Source organism: Emydura macquarii, unplaced genomic scaffold, assembly GCF_026122565.2.
Source record: "Emydura macquarii macquarii isolate MOO-44397 ecotype Brisbane River unplaced genomic scaffold, CSIRO-AGI_Emac_v2 contig_3603, whole genome shotgun sequence".
Classification (NCBI taxonomy): Eukaryota; Metazoa; Chordata; order Testudines; family Chelidae; genus Emydura; species Emydura macquarii.
Window position 1 is genome coordinate 8,776,833 of NW_027133740.1, and position 26,602 is coordinate 8,803,434.

The 26,602-nt window shown below is 39.8% G+C and overlaps 1 protein-coding gene across 11 annotated transcripts in view; it reads left to right on the forward strand.

Annotated features, from left to right (window-relative positions):
• MECOM (MDS1 and EVI1 complex locus) overlaps window positions 1-26,602 on the forward strand; it is a 452,391-nt gene that overhangs the window by 368,288 nt on the left and 57,501 nt on the right. For 10 of the 11 annotated variants that reach the window (XM_067536644.1, XM_067536640.1, XM_067536637.1 and 7 more), the window contains one exon: window positions 23,344-23,478. In XM_067536644.1, the coding sequence (XP_067392745.1) occupies window positions 23,344-23,478 (135 nt within the window). Of the gene's footprint in view, window positions 1-19,459; window positions 20,255-23,343; window positions 23,479-26,602 lie in introns of those variants that run through there. The other variant, XM_067536645.1, reaches the window with a different exon arrangement.

Below are 26,602 nucleotides of genomic sequence, written 5' to 3' on the forward strand. Positions count from 1 at the left end.
GAGGGCATACTTTTTGAATCTTCACATTTTAAACTATCTGTATAAATAGACATAATTAAAAATGACAATAAAACACAATATAAAGTCTCTAAAACACATTTGGAAACTCTTTCAAGAAGCAGCCCTAAAAGTGAATTTGATAAATCTCTGCAGGTAGGGTACATACAATGCTTTCTAGTTTGGGATATTCTGTTAAATTAATTTTGCCAACCTTTCCTTCAATCCCGTGAATGCTCTTGCTGTTCTTTCTATATCCTCCCGCTTCACATGCCAGGGCAGAAGCAACAATTTGTTTTCTGCCATACTCTCTACTCACCAGTAACATGGATACACACTCACAAATAGAGCTGAGCAGATAACTGATTTTTCTTTTTCAAACTTTTTGAAACTTTTTGAAACTGATATTTTTTAAACTAAATGTTGTAACTTTTTTTGAATTTTTTTTTTCTAATTTTTTTTCCAGCTGAAACTATTTGCCAAATTCAACCTGAATTCATGAATAGTTTTGATGTCCTGAAAAATGCATATTTGAGCAAATTTATTGTTTGTTGAAAAATAATTGCCCAGCTCCACAGATTAGATTTGTTCAGTTGCAATTTAAACGAGGCACGTTTTTTATCTAGAGTAGAAATCACCAGCAAAATGCTAGCTTAAACACAGTTTATGCCACTCAGATGTTAATGATTCACTTTTGCAAAGCAAATATATTAGATAACTATAAGATGTTCTGGATTGTTGTATCAATTTCCCGTCAAACCTACTTTTTTTTTTCCTAACTGCCTATCATGTCCAAGTAAAATGAGCAATTTATTGTATATTGGTCTTTTCGCTTCATTCTCACTTTCTTTCCCATGCTGAAAGTGGAGAGTTCCCCAACGAAACTAAGTTACTCCCTGATCACTCAGGATTTGATCCTGGATAGACTATAAATATTTAGATAAATTTTGTTTTTAAATGCGTACTCACAACAGAAAGGGAATGTATATGTGTCATAGATGTAATTTTAAGAGTTAAATATGATGGGGAAAGGATATCAGCAATTTTCTCAATGAACTGCCTCACCAGTTTAACTATTCGCGTTTTGGCAACCTACAGAGTGGAAGCCTTTAGTGGGGTCACTGCCCAATATGTTCAGTAATTATTTCTGTAAACATCTTCGATGAGAGGCCACAGAAACAAATGGTACTTAGAAGGAACAAGAGGAGACTATTAATCTCCCGATGCCTACAAAGAGGGTTCTTGCAGGTCACAGCTGAGGTTAGTGTTGATATATAGTAGAACCTAGAACTGCAGTAGAATTCATGTTAGAAAATGTAGGATTCTATGATGGACTTAAGTAGTATAGGGAGTAAAACATTGAAAATCATATAGTGTATGGCTGTTGAAAGCTGCAAGAAGACCAAATGCTTTCTGTCTCAAAACACATTGTGCTCTTCAGTCTTTTGAAAGCTTCCATCTAAACATTTTAAACTTCCCATATTTTACTATGATTCTTGCCTTGGGCTTCAATCAACAAAGTTGTAATTTCATTTAGAACAAAACAAGAAGTGGCGTATGGTTACTTGCCCTTCCTTCTTGCTGCCTTTTACTTTAGGTTCTTGAAAGGTCATAAAATAGGGAAATAAAAAAGTCATCTATGTATAGTTTTGTTAACTTTATCTTCTGAACATTAAACATTATGTGTCAAATTTCTTATGGTACATAAAAATATTTTGCCTTGCTGTATCATATATACAGGACTTCAAAAAGTAAATGAGACAGCTCAGTAAATGTAATGGATGTGTAACAACAGCTCTTTAGATCTCTTGTATTTAGTATAGCATCTTTTAGTTCCTAGAAGTGCTTTTAACATGATATCTAAAGCTATTTATGAAGTCATTTATTCTTTGCATGGTGATAGAAAATGTGAGCTAATTAGAAAGTATGGTCTGTCTTGCTACAGATTGTTTGACCCTCCAGGATTTTGTGTAATTGTAACTGACTTTTCCTTTTTTTTAAAAAATTTTTCTCAGTTTTATGAATCCTAACAACTTAACTTTTAAAATACTGTGTATTCTAGTCCCCTTAAACATATTCTGTAAATACATTTTTAAATCATCATAAGTGCATTCTATTATTGTTTTTATGAAATTTTGCATATAAACAAGTTTGCTTGTTTGCCTTAGAGAGTCCCATATTGTTTTTAACCACTCTGCTCCACATCCTGTTACTGCAGACCTCAGTGGTGTTTTGTAAGGTGATTTCAATAGGGATACAAAGCATCAGATATAAAGGGCTGCACTGGAGATGTGTTTTATTCCAAGTAGCTGGCATGTTAGGCAGTACTGAGGCCCTTACCAATTAAGAGCTTGCTCTAACCTACACCGATGTACCTTCTGTGCGTTCAGTGGAGTTACCTCTGATTTATATTGGTATGAGTGAGATCAGAACCAGATCCTAAAACGTGCACAAGGGATCATAATCTGCCCTCATTTACTCATAAGAACACAAGAATGCCTATACTGGGTCAGACCAATGGTCCATCTAACAGTATCCTGTCTTCCGACAGTGGTCAATGCCAGATGCTTCAGAGGGAATGAACAGAACCAAGTAATTATCAGGTGATCCATTCAGTTGCTCATTCCCAGCTTCTGACAAAGAGCAATCCCTGCCCAATCTAGCTAATAGCCATTGATGGACCTATCCTCCATGAAATTATCTAGTTCTTTTTTTAACTCCATTGTAGTCTTGGCCTTCACAACATCCTTGGACAAGGAGTTCCACATGTTGACTGTGCATTGTATGAAGAAATATTTCCTTTTGTTCGTTTAAACCTGCTGCCTTTTAATTTCATTTGGTGACCTGTAGTTCTTGTGTTATGAGAAGGAGAAAATAACACTTCCTTCTTTACTTTCTCCACACCAGTCATGATTTTATAGACCTTTATCATACCCCCCCCTGGGTCATCTCTTTTCCAAGCTGAAAAGTTCCAATCTTATTAATCTCTCCTCATATGGAAGCTTTTCCATACCCCTAATTATTTTTGTTGCTCTTTTGTGTACCTTTTCCAATTCCTATATATCTTTTTTGAGATGCGGCAACCAAATCTGCATGCAGTATTCAAGATGTGGGCATATCATGGATTTATAAAGAGGCAACATGATATTTTCTGTCTTATTATCTATCCCTTGCCTAATGATTCCCAACATTCTGTTAGCTTTTTGGACTGCTGCTGCATATTGAGTGGATGTTTTCAGAGAACTATCCACAACAACTACAAGATCTCTTTCTTGAGTGGTAACAGCTAATTTAGACCCCATCATTTTATACATATAGTTAGGATTATGTTTTCCTATGTGCATTACTTTGCATTTATCAACATTGAATTTCATCTGCCATTTTGTTGCCCAGTTACCTAGTTTTGTGAAATCCCTTTGTACCTCTTCAAAGTCTGTTTTGGATTTAGCTATCTTGAGTAGCTTTATATTATCTGCAAATTTTGCCACCTGACTGTTTAGCCCTTTTACTAGCTTATTTATGAATATGATGAACAGTACTGGTCCCTGTACAGACCTCTCGGGGACACCAGTATTTAGTTCTCTCCATTCTGAAAACTGACTATTTATTCCCACCCTTTGTTTCCTATCTTTTAACCAGTTGCTGAACCATAAGAGGATCTTCCTTCATATCCCATGACAGTTTAGTTTATTTAAGAGCCTTTGGTGAGGGATCTTGTCAAAGGCTTTCTAAAAATCTGAGTACACCATATCCACTGGATCACCCTTGTCCACATGTTTGTTGACCCCCTCAAAAAATTCTAGTAGATTGGTGAGGCATGATTTCCCTTTACTAAAACCATGTTGACTCTTCCCCAGCAAATCATGTTTATTTATGTGTCTGATAATTCTGTTCTTCATTATAGTTTCAACCAATTTGCCTGGTACTGAAGTTAGGCTTACTGGCCTGTAATTGCCGGGATTGCCTCTGAAACCTTTTTTGAAAATTGGCTTCACATTAGCTATCCTCCAGTCATCTGGTACAAAAGCTGATTTAAATGATAGGTTGCATACATATTCATGTGTGACCTCATTGAAGTTAATAGGATTTCTGTGACGAAATTGCCCCACCAGTATGTGCAATGGCGTGTGCCTCTTCTTATCTGTCAGGCAGCCAGCTGGCAATCAACCCAGAGCCAGGATTTATATGCCTTGTAGTCAATTGTTCTCTCAGCTCTGACTGGAGCTGTTGCATCAGGCACTATCTTTCTCAGGCACCATCTTGTTCTCACATAACTCTGGAGCTTCCATGGAGAGAAGAAATCTAAAGATTCTTCTAAGAAATTGAGAAGGAAAATCTCTGCATATGGTACACCTGGCCTTTGATCCAGCTTCATATAGGCCAGAATGGAGGGAAGTTTAAAGACATGGCCACTGGACCAGGATTATTTGGATCCACTGGCCACAATCTCTTGTCAGGGGATGAACAAGAGTTGTGTCCTCTTTCAAGTACAGTGTCTATGGAATGGCACTACACCCTAACCATGAGTTGGGAGTATGGACAGTTTCCTGAGGCTGTATGTGAAAGGGGCAGGTCTAGGTGAATTTCATCCAGAGGCATATAACTCCCATTGAATTCAGTGAGTTTTGTGTGTGCAATGACTGCAGGATTGGGTCCTGAAGGGACTTATACATGATCTTAGCTAAAATCAGTATTAAAGATTCTTAATCTTACTATTAAAAATATTTAGCACAGCAGCTTCCTTAAGTTCTAGTGGTCAGTGAGTTCCAGACAGAAGATAAATAGGGTCCAATTCTTCCCTCAGATATGTACACCCAGCTCCATTTGACATCACCAGGAATTGTATGCATCTTTGAGCAGAATTGGGCAAAAGTTTGGTGAGTAGACAAAGACAATAGTCAAAAATAGAATGCAACTTTTAGAACTAGGGGGTCTGGCAATCCTGGTAGGCATACAAGCCTGGGGGAGGGAAGAAAAGATTTGATTTAAAAAAAGATTGTGTAAATGGTGTGAAACTGGAGTGTTGTGCAGATATGAATCAAAATTATAAAATCAATATGTATTGATTTGTATATGTCATACAAACAACAGGCTGAAGAAATGCTTAGATTTAACATGTTGATTATATAACAGTCAATAGAAATAACTTGAGGGCTGAACAGTTATCACCTTATGGCTGTTTGGTGATGCAAGCAAAGCTGGTAGCATTTTAGTGGGTTAGTTTTTGTTATTTATTTCAATATGTTTAAAATGTGGCTAGTTAAGTTCTGGGCACATGTACAGTTTAACCCCTCTTCCCCCCAGCCATTTAGTAGAATCAATATCTGACATAAAATGTTCCTGAACACGTCCAAACTCGGGGCCTGATCCCGAACTGACTACAAAAAATGTACCTCTTTGTTGTTAAGCTATTCCTCTCATCTTGAGTTGCAAGCTTATATGACTCAACAAAATAAGGCTGTTTTTACTAGCCTCCTAAATTGAGCAAGCAGAGATCACTGTACTTGAAATGTGTATCATGACTACTTGTATTACCAATATCAATTGCATTGAATAGTCACAGACTATCTGACCTTTGGCCATAGAATCCCTCTTTTGAAGTCAGGAACATCAAGCTTCTGTTACATTCCATTTATATCCCATCTATTTCTTAGGTATCTTGAATGGGTGGAGAGGCACCATATCAAAAAGAAAAATTATTTACAAGTGTCTGTGGGGTTTGTGATCCTTCCTTCCACCATCCATTTTCTCCCCTCTTGCTTATTAACCTTTGTCCTGTCTGAGGAAAGATGCTCTTAACATCCTGGATGGTGAGTAGCTATCATTAGTATCTTCAGTGATATGCTATCAACCATTTCTGGGAAAATAATTAATGCTTCCATTCAATTCTTATCCATCAAGGATTTGACAGAGAAGAAGTGTACAAAAGGCACCATCACTGGTACTTTAGATACATCATGCCAATGAGTTACTTGTAAATATGTAAGTACAGTACATGCACAATAGTATTTTTAAACCAGTGCAACATTATCTTCCATCTTTGTAACTTGGCTAGAAGCATGCATTTTTCATTTCTGGAGGTCTCTGGCTGATTAGTCTTCTGGAGGTCTAAATAATATGTTCATTAACCGAATATACACATGGTAAAAAGAAAGACAAAAAAACCCAAAACCCTTTCAGTTTCTTTTGTTAAAAGTAGATGTACTTGCCAGTCCAAGATAATCTATATTTGGGTTTACTACTTTTGTTTTCAATAGAAAAGAATAATTTAGAATAAATTAATCCTGAGATATTAAAAAGCATTTAACCTTATACTATTTTATAAATAGAAAAAGAACCACAGTTGCAAGGATTTTATATAAATATCAAGGAATTTTAGAAAAGGGCAAAATTTGAGGAGATTTAAGCTAATATTTTATCATTAGAAAGACAGGGATAAATCTCAGAGCATATTCAATTAGTAGTATATAACTAGAGAGACAGTGGGACAAAATTTTAGGGTATCAGTCTTTGAGAATTGGGAGAGAAAATGGGTCAAAATCTAAATATTTGATAATATGAGAGAAAAATGCCAAAATCTGAGGGATAGTCAACAATCAGAGGGGAAATTGGGAAAGTTTGAAAGGATCGTATATATATGTTCAGTAAGCAAGGAGAAAAATCACCATCACTGCCTTCACATATTTGAGAGGCAGCAGTAAGAGGGCAAGGGAAGGGGATGGACCTAGAGGGCTCCCTGGCAGCAGGGAAAGGGCAGCGGTTAAAAATGGGAAGATGGCAGACAGTTGGTGGCTGAGGGGAGCTGTGTTGGCCAGCAGCTGGAACTGAGTAATCTGGGGGTGGGCATCTCCACTGGGGACACTTGAACATCCTATCTCTTCCATGGCCTGTTGCTGGCACAGAACGGCCAGCCTGTCCCTATTCCAGAGGCAACTGTGCCTCAGGGCTCTTCCAAACTGCACCAACTAACCTTTTTCCCATTTGGGGAATGACTCAGAGCATCAATTTCCCACCTAAATAAGGACAATTTGCTTAAAATAAAACAAGTGGGAAAACACTCCAAACCTGAGGAGATTTCAAATTGACATTTGAGAATTAGAGAGAAAATCAGTCAAAGTCTGAAGAGGATAATAGATAAAGTGTCAGTAATTTGAGAGAAGAGGAGAGAAATCCATTTTGTATAGAACTACTGAATATATTACAGGTAGTGGAAAGACTGTATAGACTGTATCACTACAGTTGATAGACACATCATTTCTCCTATGGTGATGGCTGTTTAGAGCTCCTGTCACACGGTGCCAGTTGGAAGATTTTCTATCTTTGGCTCACCTCCAAAGATCTCACAAGCAGTACTTTGGGAAAGTGTGAAAAATACCTGGCATCTACTGAAAGTTTTTCATTTCCAAGAGAAACCTCTATTTAGCCGGATCCAGACTTTGCCCAAGTTTGCAGTTACTCCATGCTATACATCTGATTTCATATGTTACATCTCTAGCTTTAAAGCTATACCATCTTTTATTTTATTCTTTCTTGTGACTGCCTTATCACATTCTCTGATGGGTTTCGTTATTTATAAATATATGAAAAAATCAACATAAAGGGCTACCTCCTCAGTTGGCGTAAATTGATGTAGCTCCATTGACCTCAGTGGAACTACACTGGTTTACACTTTTGGAGGATATGACCCAAAGTGATCACAAAGCACAAATTACATGTAGGTGTAAATCCAGGAAGGGAGACAGGCATTAAGAAGGGAGAGAACATCCTGAAATACATACACAATATTAACAACATCCAATATTAAATCAATATGCATGGATCTTACAGTCTCTGGAATTATTTTTAGCTCAAAGATATCTGTTCTTATTAGACTATGTAATATATTCATCTCATTTTCCCCAGATACATTCAGAAGGTTATACAACTGCTTGGGCATATAATAAAGGGGCACAGCTCTATGCCCTGCCAGTTTTCTGGTCATTCATATAAGGTTAGAAAGGGTCAGTGTTCTATTTTCAGCATCTCCCTCCTTATGGGAATTGTGATCAATCTTACGTTTCACACTTGCATTATTGCAAGATGACTCCTAGCAACAAGCCTTGACATAATGAACTCTGTTTCACATTTCTGTTGCAAATGTAGAATTCAGAGTTTTATATATCCTCCCCCAGAGTGTTTCTGTAGGAGGAGTTTCATTTACCAATCAGTGCAATATGTTTACGTTTAACAGGTCTGTTCTGAAGCAGCTACTTTTCATTTCCTAAGCTAAAATATTTCCTTAAGCTAAAATGATGGCAAAGGATAATTCATCTTACAGATCAGCCATGTCAAAACAAGCATAACTATTTTAACTGGCAGAGATCAGATAGACTCTCTCTATTAGTGCAGTAAGAAGCAGTGAATGCTAGGTAGGTGACAGAAAGCAGTCTATATATTATAATCTTAGGAGAAAAACCATCTTCTCTAATTTCCTCTTCCCCCTCTTTTTCTCCTCACAATGATTATTTTCCCCAAGTTATACAGAGGTGCAGTTCCCAGTTCTGTCACAGACTTTTTGCATGACCTTGGTCAAATCACTTAATCTCTTTCATTCTCAATTCCCCATCTATAAAATGACAATAATAATATTTACTTTGTTTTATCTATTTAGCTTGTAAGCTGTTTAGGGCAGAGACTGACACTTGCTCATTGTTTATTCACAGTAGAGTTCCCATTGTGGTTGGAGCCGCTAGGTGCTGCTGTAATACATATAACTCTAATAGTAATATGACTGCTTCTACCAGTGATGAATTTAGCTTAATAGTTTAAGATTAGTTAAATTATATGTGAAAGTGGATATGACATGGTCTCTATACTCAAATTCTGCAAGTCATTTTGCATCTGTTCAACTCAGTTTATAGATTGATATGCACCTTATGTCTTGGAAATGTTTTCTGTATGGATTACATACATAATCTGCATGATTAGTGCATAAAAAGTCACAGAAAAAATGTTCTGCTACTCTGCCACTTCCTCTCACCCTCTTCACATGCTCACACTCCTAAATGCTTTTTTTGATCAGTAGGGTGCTAAATTACCAGGCTGGAAATTTCTTCAGCAAATAAGGGATGCATGCCAGAACACAAGTGCCTTCAGGGATCTAAGTTTTAGGGGGGGGGAAAAACCATTCATTTCCAAGTTTATAGGTAAGATAGTATTTTTTTTTCCAAGTTGGAAAATGTTCAGCTTATTTACGGAAGAAATCTACAACAAGGACATGCTGATGTCCTTGGCTATTTTCGTTAATAACCCATTGCAATCAACATGCACGTTTTATTTGTGAATTTATTTTCACAGTTATGGTAAAAATATTCTACTTGTCCACTCACCCACCGTTTTTATGGATGAATAAAAGATCTTTGTTTTTTAATACTTTTTTTCTCATAATGAAAAAGATGTGTTCGTGATCAATGTTCGCAACAATTTTGCAAGACTGCGTGAAATCCTGTCTCCCTTGAAGGCCTTGGTAAAACTCTCACTGACTCCAGAGAGGCCAGAACTTCACCCTTTGTGGCCAGATGTGGCATAGCTTTTGTTGCATCCTCTCTGTCTGCAATGCTCTTCTCTTGGGCACTTCATATAGGTCTCAGAGGGCAAGAATTTCAAAATTAATCATGCACAGTTATTCATGACTGACTAACATATGAAGGGAAGCACTCAATATATATGCACAAATCAAATGTTTGTGCATGCACATGGCTAGTTAGGCACCTAACTGGTCATGTGTTCAGTCAAGTAAGTAGCAGATTTCCATACAAAAGTTAGGCATATGCAAATGGCTTATCACGCTTAAAATTGAAAAGCTGATCCATAATATGGTACCTGTGGTCCAAATGCTTCAGTACTTACTCAGTCAATGTGAGTTTGTTCGGTAGAGTGCACGAGTCAGCCCTAGATGTTCTCTCATTGGCTAAATAAATTAGCATCCTTAAAACACCAAACCTATACTTGTCTACTAAGCTTGACTTGAATTGTTGTTATGATTTTAACCTATTTATAGTTTCATAACAAGCCTGTAACAAATAATTCCACATTTCATAACCATGTACATAATGTCTAGCCCCACTAACAGAGCTTGGCACCATGTCAGTAATTCTGGAGGCAGTGTTGAACCTTAGCCTGCCTTTAGCTAGGTTCCTCTTCAATTGTTGGCAAGTGCCTTTCAATAGAAGAAGGATTAATCATAACTATTAGAGCACTTTCAGGAAAAGATTGTATAGTTCTTTTCTCTAAAATGTTCTGTTCCCAGAGATAATGAGTTAATTCATCTGGAACAACATTAATTCATCAAGTTTTGTGGTTTATTTGAAAATCAAAATCCAGTAATTTCATATGCCATCTGACTTAATGTCCATTTAGTTCACCTTTTAGACAACTCTGGTAGATTTATCACAAGAATCAAATACAAAAAATAGGTGAAATAATATTGTAACTAAGCCTCCTTTTAGATTTTTTTTTGGCATCGCAATCCATTGCTACAATTGGATATGTTACTACTATGTGTATATTTTCTGTAAAAATCTGTATCTAGCATTTTTTAACTTCAGTTAGAACCGTCCAAACATTGTACGTTGGAAATGGTAAATACAAACCTGAAAAATATAAAATGAGTTTGTCTTTTTATTGGGTGATAAATTGCTTCTTAGCCTTATAAAGTCCACAGGTGTTTATGTCTATTATTGTAAGCTTAGTTAAAAACTGAGCTTCAACAGGAATGCTTTGGCAAGAACCAGTCATTCCTAAAATTGATTAAAGAAGTAAGATTTCTTGTTATGCATCATTTTAATATTTGTAGGGTACAGTCTGCTTATTAACCCTTCTAATCCATTTCAGCCTGATAGTCTAGCAAGGTTGTTTTCCCTTTCTCGGTTGATCTCCATTTGTTTTAAAGGGATGCTTTGCTTCGCAAATTGAGTTTGGAATGTTGTAAATGCCATTCAGTCATAAAACAGCCTGGATCAGATCACCTAAAAACTCCACTACTGAGCTTTAGGGATTGATCCTGCAAGCTTTCTGCATACTGAACTCCCCCTGAAGTCATTGGGGGTTCTGAGAATACAGAGCTTTCAAAATAGGCTTTATAAGGATTACAGACTTTAATTAAAACTAAAAGATTTGTAATTAAGAATTGAAAGAGGGTAGATGGGAAGTGGGGAGTTAGTAAGTCCCAGCTGGATCATTATACATATGTCTATGGGGGAAGTCTACAGAATCCATTTATTAGGCTTTCCACTTCCAGGGTGTGAAATGCTTTCGATTAGGGTTTCTGGGGAAGCTGTGACACAGGAGAGCCTTATTAGAACAGCTCCTGCAAGACCCATGTTGTCCAAAGCAGGTAAGGAGCTAGGAGGGCATCAGATGGGAGCCCCTGGCCATTCCACAACCCCCCATTAGCAGTATCTGATTGATGGGTTTGTGGATATTAAACAACAACTTCTACCATAGGGTAGGAGGAAGGAAGGAAATGATATGAGCACAATAGCAAAGTTTCCATTCCTGTTTGTGAGTTAGTCTCACATCTGGCCATAAATAGACATAGTAGTGCCACAAACTTGTGCAGTACTAGGTTTCTAGCCAGGGATTTGCCATAATGCTAACATATTAGAAAGCATTTTTGGTAGATAGAGACCCTTCCCCATTGAGGAAGAAGCTCAAGTTTTTCATTCCATGGGTGGTTGGTAATAAATAGTCCCTGAAGGCTTCAGAACCCATGGAAAGGGTTATGGAATTAGAGGGTCAAGGTTAGAGTTTCCTAGATTCTCCAGACTTCTCAACTTTCAAAATATGGGAAGAAGAAACATGAAAGTAAAAATGCTATCAAATAAATATAATTTCTGGGCCGGTAGGAGCCTAGCATTCAAACCAGCCAGTCAGTGTGTTAAAATACAGCTTGCCCTGCCTCCATCATGTGTTAAAATGCATTGGTTAAATTATGTTAGCTAACACTGTTTTTTAAATCACCTTTCACCTTAGTCTATGCCTGCTGGTAGATTGTAAATTCTTCAGTGAAGGGACTGTCTCTTGTTTTGGATACCTCCAATACCTAGTACAATGAGGCCCCAAGCCCATAGGGGCTTCTCTGCTCTACTGTAATAAAAAATAATGAAGAATAATAATACAATCAACATCATCATCATTATATGGGCCCAGATCACCATCTCCTGCAGGAAAACCTGTGGGAAGGTTTGGAGGAGGGAAATTCTATGAGGTTTCGCTGAGTTTCCTTTGAATTTGTCTATTAAGGAAGTGATACTACCCACCTGTGGAATAAGCAAGACGTTATGCCCCTAAATCCCACAGGCCTTACCCTCCACAGTCCCCCACAACTCTCAGGTTACCTGCCAGAGACCATAGCTATCTGCACAAAAGCCCTGTGCATCCCCACTGCTTCCTGGCCTGCATCTGCTCTCTCTTTGTTCCCTTTCAGCATGGCTTTTGTTGACCTGTTCTGTCAGGGATACCGCTACCAGTAGTTGCCATGTAAGTATTCCCTTACAGTGAGAAGGAGCTCATTCATGCTATTACAGGCCCAGGTAGCACTCATTCCAGAGGAGATTCCCCATGGGGATGGAATACCTCAGCCCCTCCCCCAGCCCATCTCACCATGTATGGATCCTGGACCCTATGAGCCACCCCATTGCACATTCTGGGATGGAGCATGAATGGTGCTATCTGGATTATTGTCCTCCCTCCCTTTCACTTGGGCAGGACAGACCATACACTCCTCTAGGGGAACGATCACGTTGGGGTTATTCCCATTTTGTACTGAGAGTGTATTGTATTTAGCCTTGTTCCTTCCCTCCTGGTGAAAAAGGTAAAAATGTCACTAGCATTGTTCCATAGAACGAAAAACATACGTCTGCTGAACAATAACGCTCTGATATCTGTATCTTCATGCATTATGGTCCACCCTTGGTCCACTTTCAGCCCAAGATCCAAAAGTTTCTGAGCCAAATTCTGGCACTGAATCTGCCAGAAAACTCTCCCCTATCAATCAGTCTCTAGTCAGAAAACTTGCTTCCAACAGTCAATTCTCACTGCCCTCAAAACCCATGGAGGGGGTGTTCTGCTCGTTCTTTGACAGGAGACACTAAACAGTGTGGCAAGGTGAAGCCAAGGGATCTTATAGACGTATGCACCTTTGCCCCCAACCCAGCAATGATGCTAGGTGCCCACACATACCTTCTGCATATTTATGTGTTTGTTTACATGGTTATAGATAAAGCCAGTAGGTCAGATTGTGATCTCATTTGCAACAATGTTACACTGGTGTAAGTGAGACTGGAATCAACTTCAATATGCAGAAAGATGGAAGTGGAATATTATTTGTTGTGGTTTAATACTAAAGCACTAAACAAAAATACTTTAGTTTGTGCTCTGTTTACTTTTGCTCTCTATAGTCCACTTTTGTGGTTGTCTGTCTTGTTGAGTACTTTAGAAACACATACAGTAGAAAATCTGATTGGAGGAACACTAAAAGATGTGGATGGAGTTTTGAATGGTGCCAGTGATTGGGTGTGATGGCCAAAACTAGGAAGGTTTGCAAAGATTGTTTTTTGTTTATGTTTTTTAGTTTGTTAGAAAAAAGAAAAAAGAAAATGAGAGGGTCAAGCTTAGATTTGGCAGTAAAGTAGTTTGTTATTTTGAAGAGTGAATTTTAGAAGGAGAGGAAAAGTAGAACAGTTCTGCTATGCAATCAGTTGTTAAACTGTCACTGTCAGCACTGTTGATACTAAAAATACATTGGTGCTCTATTGTGAACAAGATAGTGATGTCAGAAATGCAGATATACAGTTATTTATATCATCACTGTTGATAATGTAACAGAATTTATGTTCTGAAATAACTTCCAATTACACACTCTCTGTGTGGGTCTGTGTGCTAGTATATGTATATCTACATGTGTGTTTGTGTGTAATCAATCCATACACATATTTTGTATTTGTGGGTACATATATAAATATACACTTATGTATTTAGTATATGTATTTAATACACACTATCATGAATGAATGGTATTACAGATGATGGATGGATGGTATAAATATATACATTTTATATAGATAGATAGATATGTATATATATTTGTATGTCTAAAATTCCGTAGTTACAAAAGTAGGCTTAACCTCACGTATAATCTAATGCCTTTGATCTGTTTTATCAAATTATCCTCTGTACTTTTCAATCTGCGGTGTACACACTACACATATTTTTGTGGGCAATTTGTATTGTTGAATTAGAAGACCCACCCTTATTTTTTTTTATACCAAATGTACTTTTGATGTAAGGAAGTGGGTATTTGCAGATCGTCGTGTGGATTTTTTCGTAACCAGTTGATGTTTTCCCCCCCTTTCAATTTTGTCGCGGTTAATTTAGCAGCTGGGAGATCTGGTGCTAAGAAATAATGCTGGTGACTGTAGGTGTCTGCGGGGCTTCGGGCTCGGAATTGCGCTGAACATCTGTCTAAGGGGGGGGGGGGGGAATTAAGGCGTGTGTTTGTAGCATAACTCCGCTCCGCAAATAATGCGGAGAGCGACTGATCGCGGGGCTGGGCAGAGCACCAGCAACGCACTACAGAGTGGCAGCCCACAAATAGGGCTGCTCCATTTCGAAACCCATTTTCAAACTCACTGAATATACCAGAATCAGGAGGGGGAGAAAAACGCAGTCACCCTTTGCGGCGCAGGCTCCTGCGAGATACCTGGGCATCGCTCTACCTGAAAAGGAGCCGAGCCCAAAAGCAGTGGCCAAACGGTGATTACAGGTTGATAGTGTCATTAGGAAGGGCAGCCGTCGGGAAACCGGCAGCCGGGGGAACCGCTCCGCTCCGATTGTCTGTAGCACGTGGGATTCCCGGACAATAAGGGGGTGCTGATTTCCAAAGCCCAGCCCGCCGGCCAAGGGGGGGCTGTGTAGGGAATCAGCCTTCCAGCAGTCCTGGCCAAAGCCAGGCTGACCCCGGCAAAGGAAAATAAGCCGAAGTAATTAGAAGCGTGCTGGAGCGCTCCTCGGAGATCTGTGCGAGAGAATAAACATGCCGCAGCCCTGAGAGCCGCTCGCAGAGGGCCCATGTCTGCGCCGTTAGGTGCCCTGACCTTGTCCACATAAAGACGTGATTTATGAAGTGCGGGGCACAGGAGCAGGACTTCTGTCTTCTCCAGAAGAACCAAATTACCGAGGTGGAGATTAACATGCTTTCAGACGGGCCCATTTCCAGAGCCGGGGACATTTGTTATTTACATTTTTTTTTTTTTTACCTTTAATTTCCTCCTCCTCCTCCCTTCTCTCTCTTTGTAAAACAGCCTTTTGGCTTGGGGGGGATCCAGAGAGGTGGAGGGCAGCCAGGGGAGGTGGGGGAAGAGATGACTTGGACCAGGAAAAGTCGGTTTAACCTGGCGCTGTGGAGCCATTCGCGTTACCTGCACCGGGACTGGTTTGATTGGACTCAGGAAAGATCTGGTAAAGATCTGGTTCTACTAAGAGCATTGATGGGGTGTTTTTTTTTTTTAACGCATCTGTCGCTATCTATAACGTAAGGGAAATTAGCACGCAGCTGAATTTGTGTCCATCTTTCTAGTTGATTTCGCTAGTTTTGTGGTTCGTTGCCCCGCATCACCGAGCATTGGGGGGGGGGGGGTATTTGAATGCACTTGTTCCAATATTTTAAAAAAGCCACCACCGTGTGAGTAGTCAGTGTGCTCCACGGGGTGTGAAATAACAACATGAAACCCCCTTTAACAACTGCGGTTAAGAAGTGTCTTGGTCCACAGATTAACAGATACTCTTCGGATTAATAGGAACATGTTACTGAACGTTTATGGTATTTAAAAAAAACTGCCAGCAACTTGTCTGATCTCTCCCCCCCCCCCCCCCCCAGTATTGTCCTTTGCAGAGTGTTTGTCCGCAGGAAGCCCATTAAAAGTGGACAGTGCCGTTATTTCATCTAGCTGCTTTTCTCCGCTTTAATGATGTGTTGGAATGCACCGTGCCCATAGGGTCTCCATTAAGAGAAGTTTTACTTCTGGGGCGACCATGAAGTTAAAGGCTTAAAAGAGGCATCAGTTTACAGCCTGGTGGGAATACTAGCAGACTGGAGTACTGACTCCTCACTGCCTCCGCTCACATGGGGACTTATTTCAAATAAACAATTGCGAAAGGGAAGCAGACCCGGTGGAAATCTTTGAGCCTCTTGAAGAACCTACGAACCCTCTAGTTTGGAAGAGGAAAAGAGAAAGGACCAGAGAGGCATTTGGCCCCCTTTCAAAACAGGGAGAAAACACACTGACACCCTCTTATGTGATCTGCTAGCGGGGGGGGGGGGGATCTTCCATGTATCCGATTTTCCTCAGCCCCCCCGGGTTGTAGTCTCCACCAGGCTGCTTTCTCCAACGCCTCTTTCAAACTTTTACCAAAAAAATGAAAAACTCCTCCTGTGTCCGGGGCAAAATGTGAAGGTGAAATCCTCTTTCTCCTCTTCATCCTCGCCCCTAAAACGGTTTACATGTTTTTGTGGACATTGTTCTCCAATCCCCTGTGAGACGGGGCTATTAAGGCTTAGATCTCCCCTAATACATTCTTATGAAATGAAGACAGTTTTTTAAAGATGAGAGTAAAACCATTATTTTTAATAGTCCATTTCAAGTGCGGAACTACAACACTGCAAAACAGGCATGCTCTCCATTATTGTTAGCATAGAGCAGTTTTTTCGGGATTAATTTATGAAGGGGGGGGGGGGACTACTGTGAACAGATTTCTGCGGAAAATACCAGGGAGAGAAGAAGCTGGGAGGGACTGGAGTATGTGTGGGAGGGTGTCTGTTGCAGAAATCTCCTGATCGAAAGTGATCTAAGTTTACATTGGCCACATACAGAACGCGAATAACCCCTGGTGTGCTGACCAGTCCTTCTGGGGTTATTATGGGGGGATCCCCTCTGCAGATACAGGGAACTATCTATCATATCAGGTGAGGAACTCTCATTGCAAATGATCAGTGCACCACAATGGATCAGATTTGATAACCAAGGATGACTTCCCGAAGTAGAGCCACCCTACCAGCTGATTAATAGCCTGGTCCTTCAGCATCATCAATAATAGTAATAATTAATAAATAGCAGAGGTTTAGGACCAGGAGCTAAAAAACCCGGTGAATAAGACCCCAGAGCAACAACAGGAGAACGGATGCAACAGCACAGGCTCTGCCCTCTGTGTTTACTGCAGTGATGCTGCCCCTTGTAAAGCTGATTCTGGGAGCAGCACTCAGCTCACACCTTCTAGCAGCAGCCACTGCCTTGGCTCCTGCTCCTGAAAGAAAAGTACCCGAGAGACAGTGGGCTGCCGCTGCGTCGTTAAATCGATGCACCGAGCAGTAATTCAGCTGGCTGCGCCATCTACTGGCCACTGGCTGAACGCCTCCGTTTCAACTCGCCCACTCTTCCCAATACCACATATACCGTGGTGTGTGTGTGTGTATAAGCCCTTTCCATGAAATCCCAATTTAGCCAGGACCTGCTACTGATACCAAAAGACCTTTTGTTTATCCACCACCACTTCCTCCTTTTCAGAGAGGCTTTGTGAAAGGGAGGGGGCTAAGGCTTCGTATCAGAACCTCTGATCAGGCCGGTGGGCTCGAGCAATCAGTTTCCCAGATTACTTGTATTTAATACACAATGCATCATAAAACAAATCCCTCATCCTGACAGGAAGAAAATAGAACAGCTCATAGCTCGAGCCGGTCCAATTTATGGCTAAATTAAAAAAAGAAAGAGAAGGCTCCAACAATGGACAAGTTGAGGGAGGGCAGGAAATCAATGGGCTAGCAAACCGGGACCTCGGTGAGGTTCTCAAGCCCTGGACGCTGGGAATCTCTGGCCAGGTTTTTGGGGTTATTTACAAAGGATTTCTCCCCCCATTCCCCCCCCCACCTAACACTGCTGCGTGCGATTTTTTTCTCTCTCTCTCCTCTCATCTTGAACAATAGCTATTATCTGAAATAACAGTTCAATGTCACAGATAACAGGCCGCTGAGAGGAATTAATCATCATCTCTTGTCACTTGGATTCTCGCCCTTCCCTTCTTTCCTCCCCATTGTAAAAAAAAAAAAATAAAATCGACTTTTAGTCTGAGAAGATATTTGCATGGGTGGCACTTATGATGGTGTAATAAACGGCAAAGTCCGGCCCCCTTTTTCTATCCTCTCTCCCTTCCCGCTGAAAGCATGTGTTGTAGTTAACCTCGGGAGATAGTACGCCCAACTTTGTTGGCCGGGATGGGTCAGTTTGCTGCCTTATGTTGTTGGTATATTTATGATTCCAGTTTTTTAAAAAAAAAATTAGAAGTCACTGCAGTTTCGAGGGGTTGGAGCGTTCGTGTAAACTCAAAGAGATCTCATCTCTGGGATTGTTAATTCGATATCGATTCCTTCCCCTCCACAGCTCCAGTCCAAATATCTGACCTCCCTCCAGTTTCATTCATGAGATTTGTTACCGGATAAATAAATAAATCCAGATCGTTTAGGAAACGAGTCCGAATCGAGCGATTGTTCTGCCGGCACAAAACAGGATGTTTAGGGTTTGTATTGTGAAGTGCAAAACCATATTGAAAAAAGCTCCGTTTTATTTTTTTCACAAGGAAAAGCCTGTGCACGTTTCTTTTCGATAGATGTAAAATATATATACCAAGAAAGGCACTACTAGCTCATGGCAAATTCACCGGTTTATAAACCCAGGGCGCTTTTTCTCAGACCAAATTCGGTGCTCGGTGTAGTCACGGTGCTTTTTAGCGTGAAGAGAAGTCGGATTTGAAGAACTTTTGAGAACAGAACCGGGTAGTGATTAATTCCGCGCCGCTTGTGTCTGTGGGTCCAGGAGCGGGAGAGGAAAGGGGGGGGGACGGGGACATACAACAATTCCTGTCGGGAAGAGCAGAATTTAGGGCGAGGGGGCGATCCCAATATCTAAATGCCCTATAGATGTGCCGGGTGTGTAGCGCGACGCGGAGGCAGCCCAGCAGCTTTTTTTTCAAAAAAACGGGAATCAACGTTTTCAGTGTCATGCCATGGAGTGACTGCTGCTGCTGCTGCTGGCTTTTATCATCAGAAAGAGAGAGAGAGAAAAAAAAGGAAGAATAAGGCTGCTGATTTTGTGAAACGCTCCTTGAGTAAACACGTTCACACACAGACACCGAGACACTTGCACTTTCGGAACACACTGAAACAAGGCGAGGTTTTTCCTGCGAAAGAAAAATCCTCCCACCCCAGATCTCCCCATTGGCTGCTGATTACACGGATGGAATCGACATGTTTCAAGGGGATGGTGCATCCGTAATCAGCCTGCCCCTATAGGACTCCTGTCTTGGCGACCTTTTCGTGACCTCTCTCGCCGGAGGAGGCTGCTGTCACTTTAAAAATTTACTGAAAGAGGAGCCTCTGTCTGGCTTCCGACCACTGTGTTGCAAGGGGGAGATAGCTCCCTCTCGCCTCTTTGTGGATGGCCGGGCCGATCTTCTTTAAAGAGACAGTTCATGAAATGGAAACCCCTGGCAGCTGAGTGTGCGGGGTTGCAAAAAAAAGAGAAAGACAGAGAAAGGGAGGGGAGGGCTGAGGGAGACACTCCGGCTGAGAAAGAAGCTCTCAGGACAGACTCAGAAGAGGAGTGAGTGAGTGAGTGAGTGTGGGGAGGAGGGGATCGCCTCCCACCCCCGCCCTCGCCAGCACACACTCGCACTTTTTTTTTCTCCCTGTGATCACCCGCAGAGAAGTGAAAGAAGTTTTTTTTTTTTTTTTAAGTGGGATTTTTTCCCCCTCTTGATAACTTTCTTTACACCCACCCCCCCTCCCCTCCAGCAGCCGACAGGAGCAGGAGGGGCAGAGAAGGGAAGGTGATGGGGGGAGCCGGGAGGAATTTGCAAAAGAGAAACAACAACAACAACAACAATAATAAATAATCATCGTTAAAGCAAACCTCCCCCCCGCCCCCCCGCGACACCCATCCCCCCACCCCATCCCCAGCAAACTCCGGGCGAGGAGAGAGAAACTTCCCAACAAATGGTGGAGGAGAGCGCCGAGCTCGCCAGCCGCCCCGGGACGCCCGCTGCCCACCCGCTCCGGAGACCGACGGCGGGCGCTTGTTGTTGGGTTTGACTTCCAGCCGCTCGAAGGACCTCTCCCCCCCTCCCCCTCCCCGCGCACGGGAGCCTGCGCTCGGCGCTCAGGAGCCAGAAGGTAAGAGCAGCGTGCGAACGGACCCGTCGTTCCCACCCTGACACTTTCCCTGCCGGCCGCTCTGGCTTGGCTCAGGAACTCGCTGCCTGGCCCCTTTGCGCTCGCCTGCCCCGCTCAGGCTTGTGATTTCCTTGTTGCTCTCAGGGCGGTTGCGTCTCTCTCTCTCTCTCCCTCCTTGTAGCTTGCTGGTGTCTGTCTCTGGGGCGAGGGGGTGATGTGTGTGTGTAAGGGGTGGGGGTGAGGAGGGGTGTCTGTCTGGCTGTCTCCCTCTGTCCCAGGGAGCCAGAAAGAGAAGAAGGTGCCGCTTGCCAAAACCCTAGATTCCTGGCCAAAGCAGCCGAGCAGCTTCTGCCTTCGGCAAAGTTCCTCCTTTCCCCAGGCTGCGAGGTCCTCGCTGGAGCCCGGAGCTCCGTGGGCTTTGCGGAGTCGTTACCCACGCTCCCCTCCGAGATCCATTTGCAAGCACCCGAACGGAAAACAAAAGGAAAAGCAAGCGTGTGTGAAAAGGGCAACGCGTGTAAAAAAAAAAAAAGAAATAAAGACAAGCAAATAAAGGCTCCTCGGGGCAATGGTAGCTTTTTGAAAAGGCAGAAATTCGGTGTAAGCAGCCAAGAGGGTGGCTAGGGGTGGGAAATCACTCCTGCAATTTTGTTTTATTTAAAAGTCTCTGGTCCTGTCAGAGAAAACCCCTAACTAAATAAAACATTTGTTGTCTTTTGGAGAAAGTGGAGCTCGAACGCCCTAGAAAATGACTTAGCCATTCACAGGAGTTTGGGAAAGAAAAAAAGTTAAATCATAGTGGCTGTGAGATGAAGAAATCTAATTTTCCACTGGAAATGCTATCAACCCTTCAAGAAGAACTGCTGGCATTAAACTGGGACTGGCCATACGCATAATCTGCTGTATTCATTCTCCGTTGACGGTAGCAGCTGAAATAATGTTAACACTAAAACGAATTAAATGTAGGAATTAGAATGCAACCAAAAACTTGCCTTTTTGCTGGATTTGCCAATTTAGTTGATTCAAATTATTTCTTGACTTCGAAATTAAAATGTTTTTGTTTAGATCACTCTGTGAAAGCTTGTAGAAAAGGGGAGAGGATATTGTTCTATTCATTTGGGGTTCTAGTCAACCGTCTCCTACTTTTACCATGATCAGGGCCTGATCCTGTTTTCCCCACGTACCCCAAACTCCTGTTTGGACTCAGTGGGGAACATGGGGTGCACAAGCAATGCAGGATCGGAGCCCTTGTTGAAATAGCTTCCTAAAGGTCTGCGGCGGATTAAAAAAAAAAAAAAACTAAAAGGAAGCGGAATTCGAAATAAACTTTGTCAATATCGTGCAACTGAAATGAGATGATTTCTTCCCGTGTGACAAAATCAAACCCCAGTGGCCGGGCTCAGCTGTGTGGCATTTAAATCTGGGGGAATTCACGTTAATACTGAACCTTGTGATTTAGGGTCAAGGTTGTTACAATGATGTAATGCTTAAAATGAAGCGTCCTGACAAGACTTAAGAACTTACAAAAACTCGTGTGAAGTTTTCCACCCCTATTTTAGCCTGAGCAATTGGCTTGGAGTAAAGAAGGCAACTTTTTCTGCAGCACACTCGTTAGCATAAAGTGTCCTCTTGGAGCATGTTTTTTGGTAGCACACTGGTTGCTGTTTAATTGCCTCCTGGCCAAAAGGCTTGTTCATAGTGCATCTTGCCTTGTGCCCTCTAGTTTGTCCCCTTGAAGTTTGTGGTGAGTTAATGATCTGAATCAGCTTCTGGAAGATTACCTGAACTCTGTGTTAAACTGCTCTAGGGCTAGGGAAATGTAACTTCAACTTCAGTTTTCACCTTCATAAGGGCATAGATAAAAGCAGCTTTCTTCTGGGTTCATTTAATTAATGAATCTGAGATGTTGTGGGGTACAGCTAGACTATATTGTTAGTCTTTGATAAAAAACTTCCTTAGGTTTTCATTAACTAAATGATATACAATACCCGGATTCCTTTCCATTCAACTTGAAGGCCAAAAGTGCTCTGGATCTTGACGTGAATACAAATTCTTTAAGTGCAGAAACAATCTCTCTCTCCCTCCTTCTCTTTCTCTCTCTCTCTGTCTCTCTCTCTCTGTTTTCTAATACAAATAGGTTAATATTCAGTATAGAATATGCCAAACAGGAGGACTTTCCAAATGTAATATTAGCTTCATGTATACATTGGGATTTGATGAAAGCTTCGGATAGGCCAGTCATAAAACCTGCAGATAAATGATGATATGCAGTCAAATATAACTATTAGCAATTTGTCATAATATTAGAATATAACATCCTTTTTAACTTGTCTACAAACAATCTCATTAGATTTGTTTATTTTCTGCATAACTGGAACTATGTATTGGTATGTGTGGAATATTGTGCCATGTTTTGCATGAGTGTTTACATTGTTTTTCATTTATTTTCTTTAGTTTGGCATTGAGGGTACTATTATTAACCAACTCCTGTAAATTGCTTCGATTAAGGGGTATGATTTAAGTGTTAAAGGCAGGAGGGGTTTGGGAAGCATAATATTAAAACAAGATTAATAACTCTGAATCTAAACATCATTTAGTTTAGTGGATGGAATTTATTACAAACATAAAATAAATTAAATTTGAAACAAAGAAAAAACAAAACACACACACACAACACAACCCCCAAGAGGACCACCCTAGATACTATTCTTAATCATTGTTGTGTATATTCACAGACAAAAATTATATTTAATTAAAATAGAATGATAAAAGATAAATATTCACTTATATAAAATGAGAAAATCAGATGTTTGCTAAATGAATATATTCTCCCTTAGCAATGATTAGACATCACCTTGATTATATGTAAACATTTTTCAGGACATGTTTACAAGACATTTATTGTCCCTTTATTAATATGCATGTGGTCTAACAATTATTTTAAAAGTCTCACTGGAGAAACATATTTTTGAATAATATATGCTTAAGTGATTATCCATTTGCTTATTTGAGGACCCATGATTTATCTTTTTAATTAGTGTGGCCTTACACCAATTGAAAGATTTACCCTTTCATATTCTTCCTTCTAGATCTTGGATGAGTTTTGCAATGTGAAGTTCTGCATAGATGCCAGTCAACCAGATGTAGGGAACTGGATCAAGTATATCAAGTTTGCTGGATGCTACGATCATCACAACCTTGTTGCATGTCAAATAAGTGATCAGGTATGTTGTGGGTGCTTTCCGGACTTGTTTGTAAAAAGCTTTATAGTATCAGTGGAAAAAATAACAGCAAGCCACAATATGTTTTATGGCCTGTTTGTTGATATAATACAAGGTAAAACACCAATATGAAATGCAGAATACAGTCATTTTTACCAGCTACTGCAGATAAGAATTTCCTATTTTTTCACTTTAATGCCCTCCTTTGTAAAATACACTATTTTTATTTTACACCTATAATAATTGGGAATATATTGTTGGGGATATGTGTGTGTGTGTATGTGTATATATATATCATATGAAACCAGTATTTTCCATTTGTCATTAGTAATATTTTCTAGTTCATTTTCTAATTTAATTGGGTGGCTAAACTGGTGCTTTCAGTTAATCAAAAGATTTAGTGTGAAATTAATGGAAAAATGGAGGTGAAGATACAAAACAAAAACAATCCCCCACCAAAATCTTACAAATATATTTCTGATACATATGATTATGGATATGAATATACCTGTGCATGCATGCATGCATGCATAGAATTATGTCTTCTCATGCAATGAGATATAGAACTAATAATAGTTTCATTCTGAACATTTATTTTTAGGTACATTTTTCTTTTAACTTATTACAGGGTTAGACATTAATTTTTTTATTGGATTGAAATATTAGTGTCCCTCATACTTTTTAAAATAAGGTTGGGGTAGGTGGAGAGAAATCACAGAACAATTTGCTTTAAAACATTCGAGGACTTGTTGGTTTTTTTGGGGTTTTTTTTAAAGAAAGATTTCTTTAAGCATGTGATTATCAAATACCATAATGAAATGCCTTAATTGACTGAAGTTAGGGTAAAAACATTAAAGAAACTAAAATTTGAAGGGGTAGAAGACAGCAAATTCTTATTTCATATTTAAATGTTCATATCTGTATCATATCTGTAGCATTTGATTCTTTTAATCTCTGTGTTCCATTGTCAGATAATTAATTGAAACAGGTGGATTTTAAAGATTATCTTTAGTTTATTTAATTGCCATGACATTATTGAGGAAAGATTAAACAAGACACAAATCTTCGATTAGAAATCATTCTTTCCAATCAAATGCCTTATAGGTAAAATGAATGTCAGACAGTCTCCCATTTGCAACTTCGTTAAATGATTATGTATGTGTATCAGACAAGATAATTGATTAAAATTGGCATAAATAACTTTTCAGAAACTGCGATCAAGTATTCTTTTAATTTTAAACTTTTAACATGCAGCATTAAATGCATGCCGTGTCGAATACATCAACCTACCGTGATATAACTTTATTTTTGACATAGCCACTGGTTGAACTAAAGAAACAATAAAATTGGTAGATGAAAAATACATTCTGAAATTCACAATACGTTTTATACAGAAAAACAATCAATTATGTGAATGCAGAGCATTCATTTGATCATGTTGCAAAATAGAAACTACTCAGCTGAGCTCAAAGACCAATATTTTACATGTAATAAAAGTTGGAATAAATGGGTAAGTTCAGTAAAGGAATCATATGAATTGATAAAAGCGGCTTACTGTCTTCACGTTGATATTGTTATTCTGTAAATAAAATATGCATTGTACCTATATACCAGAATCCTTTCCTACATATTCACATACACGTTTTGATGTTTTTAAAATTGATGTTCTAGAGTTTAGAAGTTTCTCTTTTTTAACATTTATATTTCTGAGATTTCGGTATTGCTGCCAATGATTTCTTTTAATTCACTGGAGACTTGTTATTTATTTTTGCACAGTATTGTACTATTCATAATTCCATATTTTAACAGAATATTGTTGCCAAGATTTGTAAATTAAAAGCTGATTGCCTTTCAAGTAGTATGTTGTGTGAGATTTGCTGTCAGCAAGAGAAAATGGATTGCTGTTGCTATAAACACTGAAAATTTATCCACAAAAATTGTAACTGTCCTCTGACATTTTCTGAGCATATCTTAACAAATTAATTCTATAAATGTACTTTTGAATCTTAAACTGAATAGCTCTTCCAATAGTTAGCTCCTCCTTCTTTACTCTGCACAAACCTGTAAAAGGTAGCATAAAATATAACAGGAGATAAAACTGTGAAATTGACATTACATGGCAAATGTCTGCGTGTATGAAAAGTGCTCAACAAAATCAGGTTTAAGCATATCATGCATATGCATTTGTGTGTACACTATATGTGGGGGTGTTTGTGTCAGTCTGTCTATATAGACCCCTCCCTCCCACAAAACTTGGTTAAGTTAAAGTTAAGGTTGAGAGTATATATCAGTGAGTTGTTGACAGACAGATAGATAATAGATGCAAGACCGTTAAGTCAGGAGGTCCCTGTCCAGCTTTGATATGAGAAAGCTGCACTGAGCTCATGGATGAAAGAGCTGACTCAAGAGGTTCTCCAGGTCTGTTGTTTCACTCTGTTTTCCATAAGAAATAAGACCTGGCATCTAGTGAATAAGCAATACTCATCCCATAATCAGCACACTCATTGTGTGAGATATTATTCACTACCAAGGCAAGGACAGAGACACTTGATCAGTAGTAACTCTTAACCTCTAATTACTTCAACTCACCTGTAAAATTCACAGGCAAACATTGCACGCTATCAGAAATGGTAAAGAATATTTACCAGCATTCCGATCCTTAGTCTGAACACAAGTTTATAGTGCTAAATGCAAGCTTGATTGAAAGACATGTATGAGCCCTAGACTGCTGGAATCAGAGTTTTCAAATAAGTCTCTGAATGATCTATAACATAGTCAATGCGCCCAGCAGAATCTTCTTAATTTAAGAAAAATAGAAAGAAAAACACTTTTGTTTTCTATGTTAGGCTTTATGAAAGACAAATCTCCCCACCCCCATATTCATGTTTGAGGTCAGGTTTCATCACTTTGGATCAACTTACAAAAGGTCTGGGCTCCTTCTTATAACTGTATAAATGAGCTTTGCTTAGATGAACAGCTCGATAATAGTGGGATACAGTCAAAACATGCATGCTGGATGCAACTCATATTTCATTTGATTGGGGATGGAGAAGGATTTAAAGGCTGTATGTGTAGGTATTTTTTTCTTTTCGGTTTTAAATAGAGTTGATATACGATTTCTTGTTGC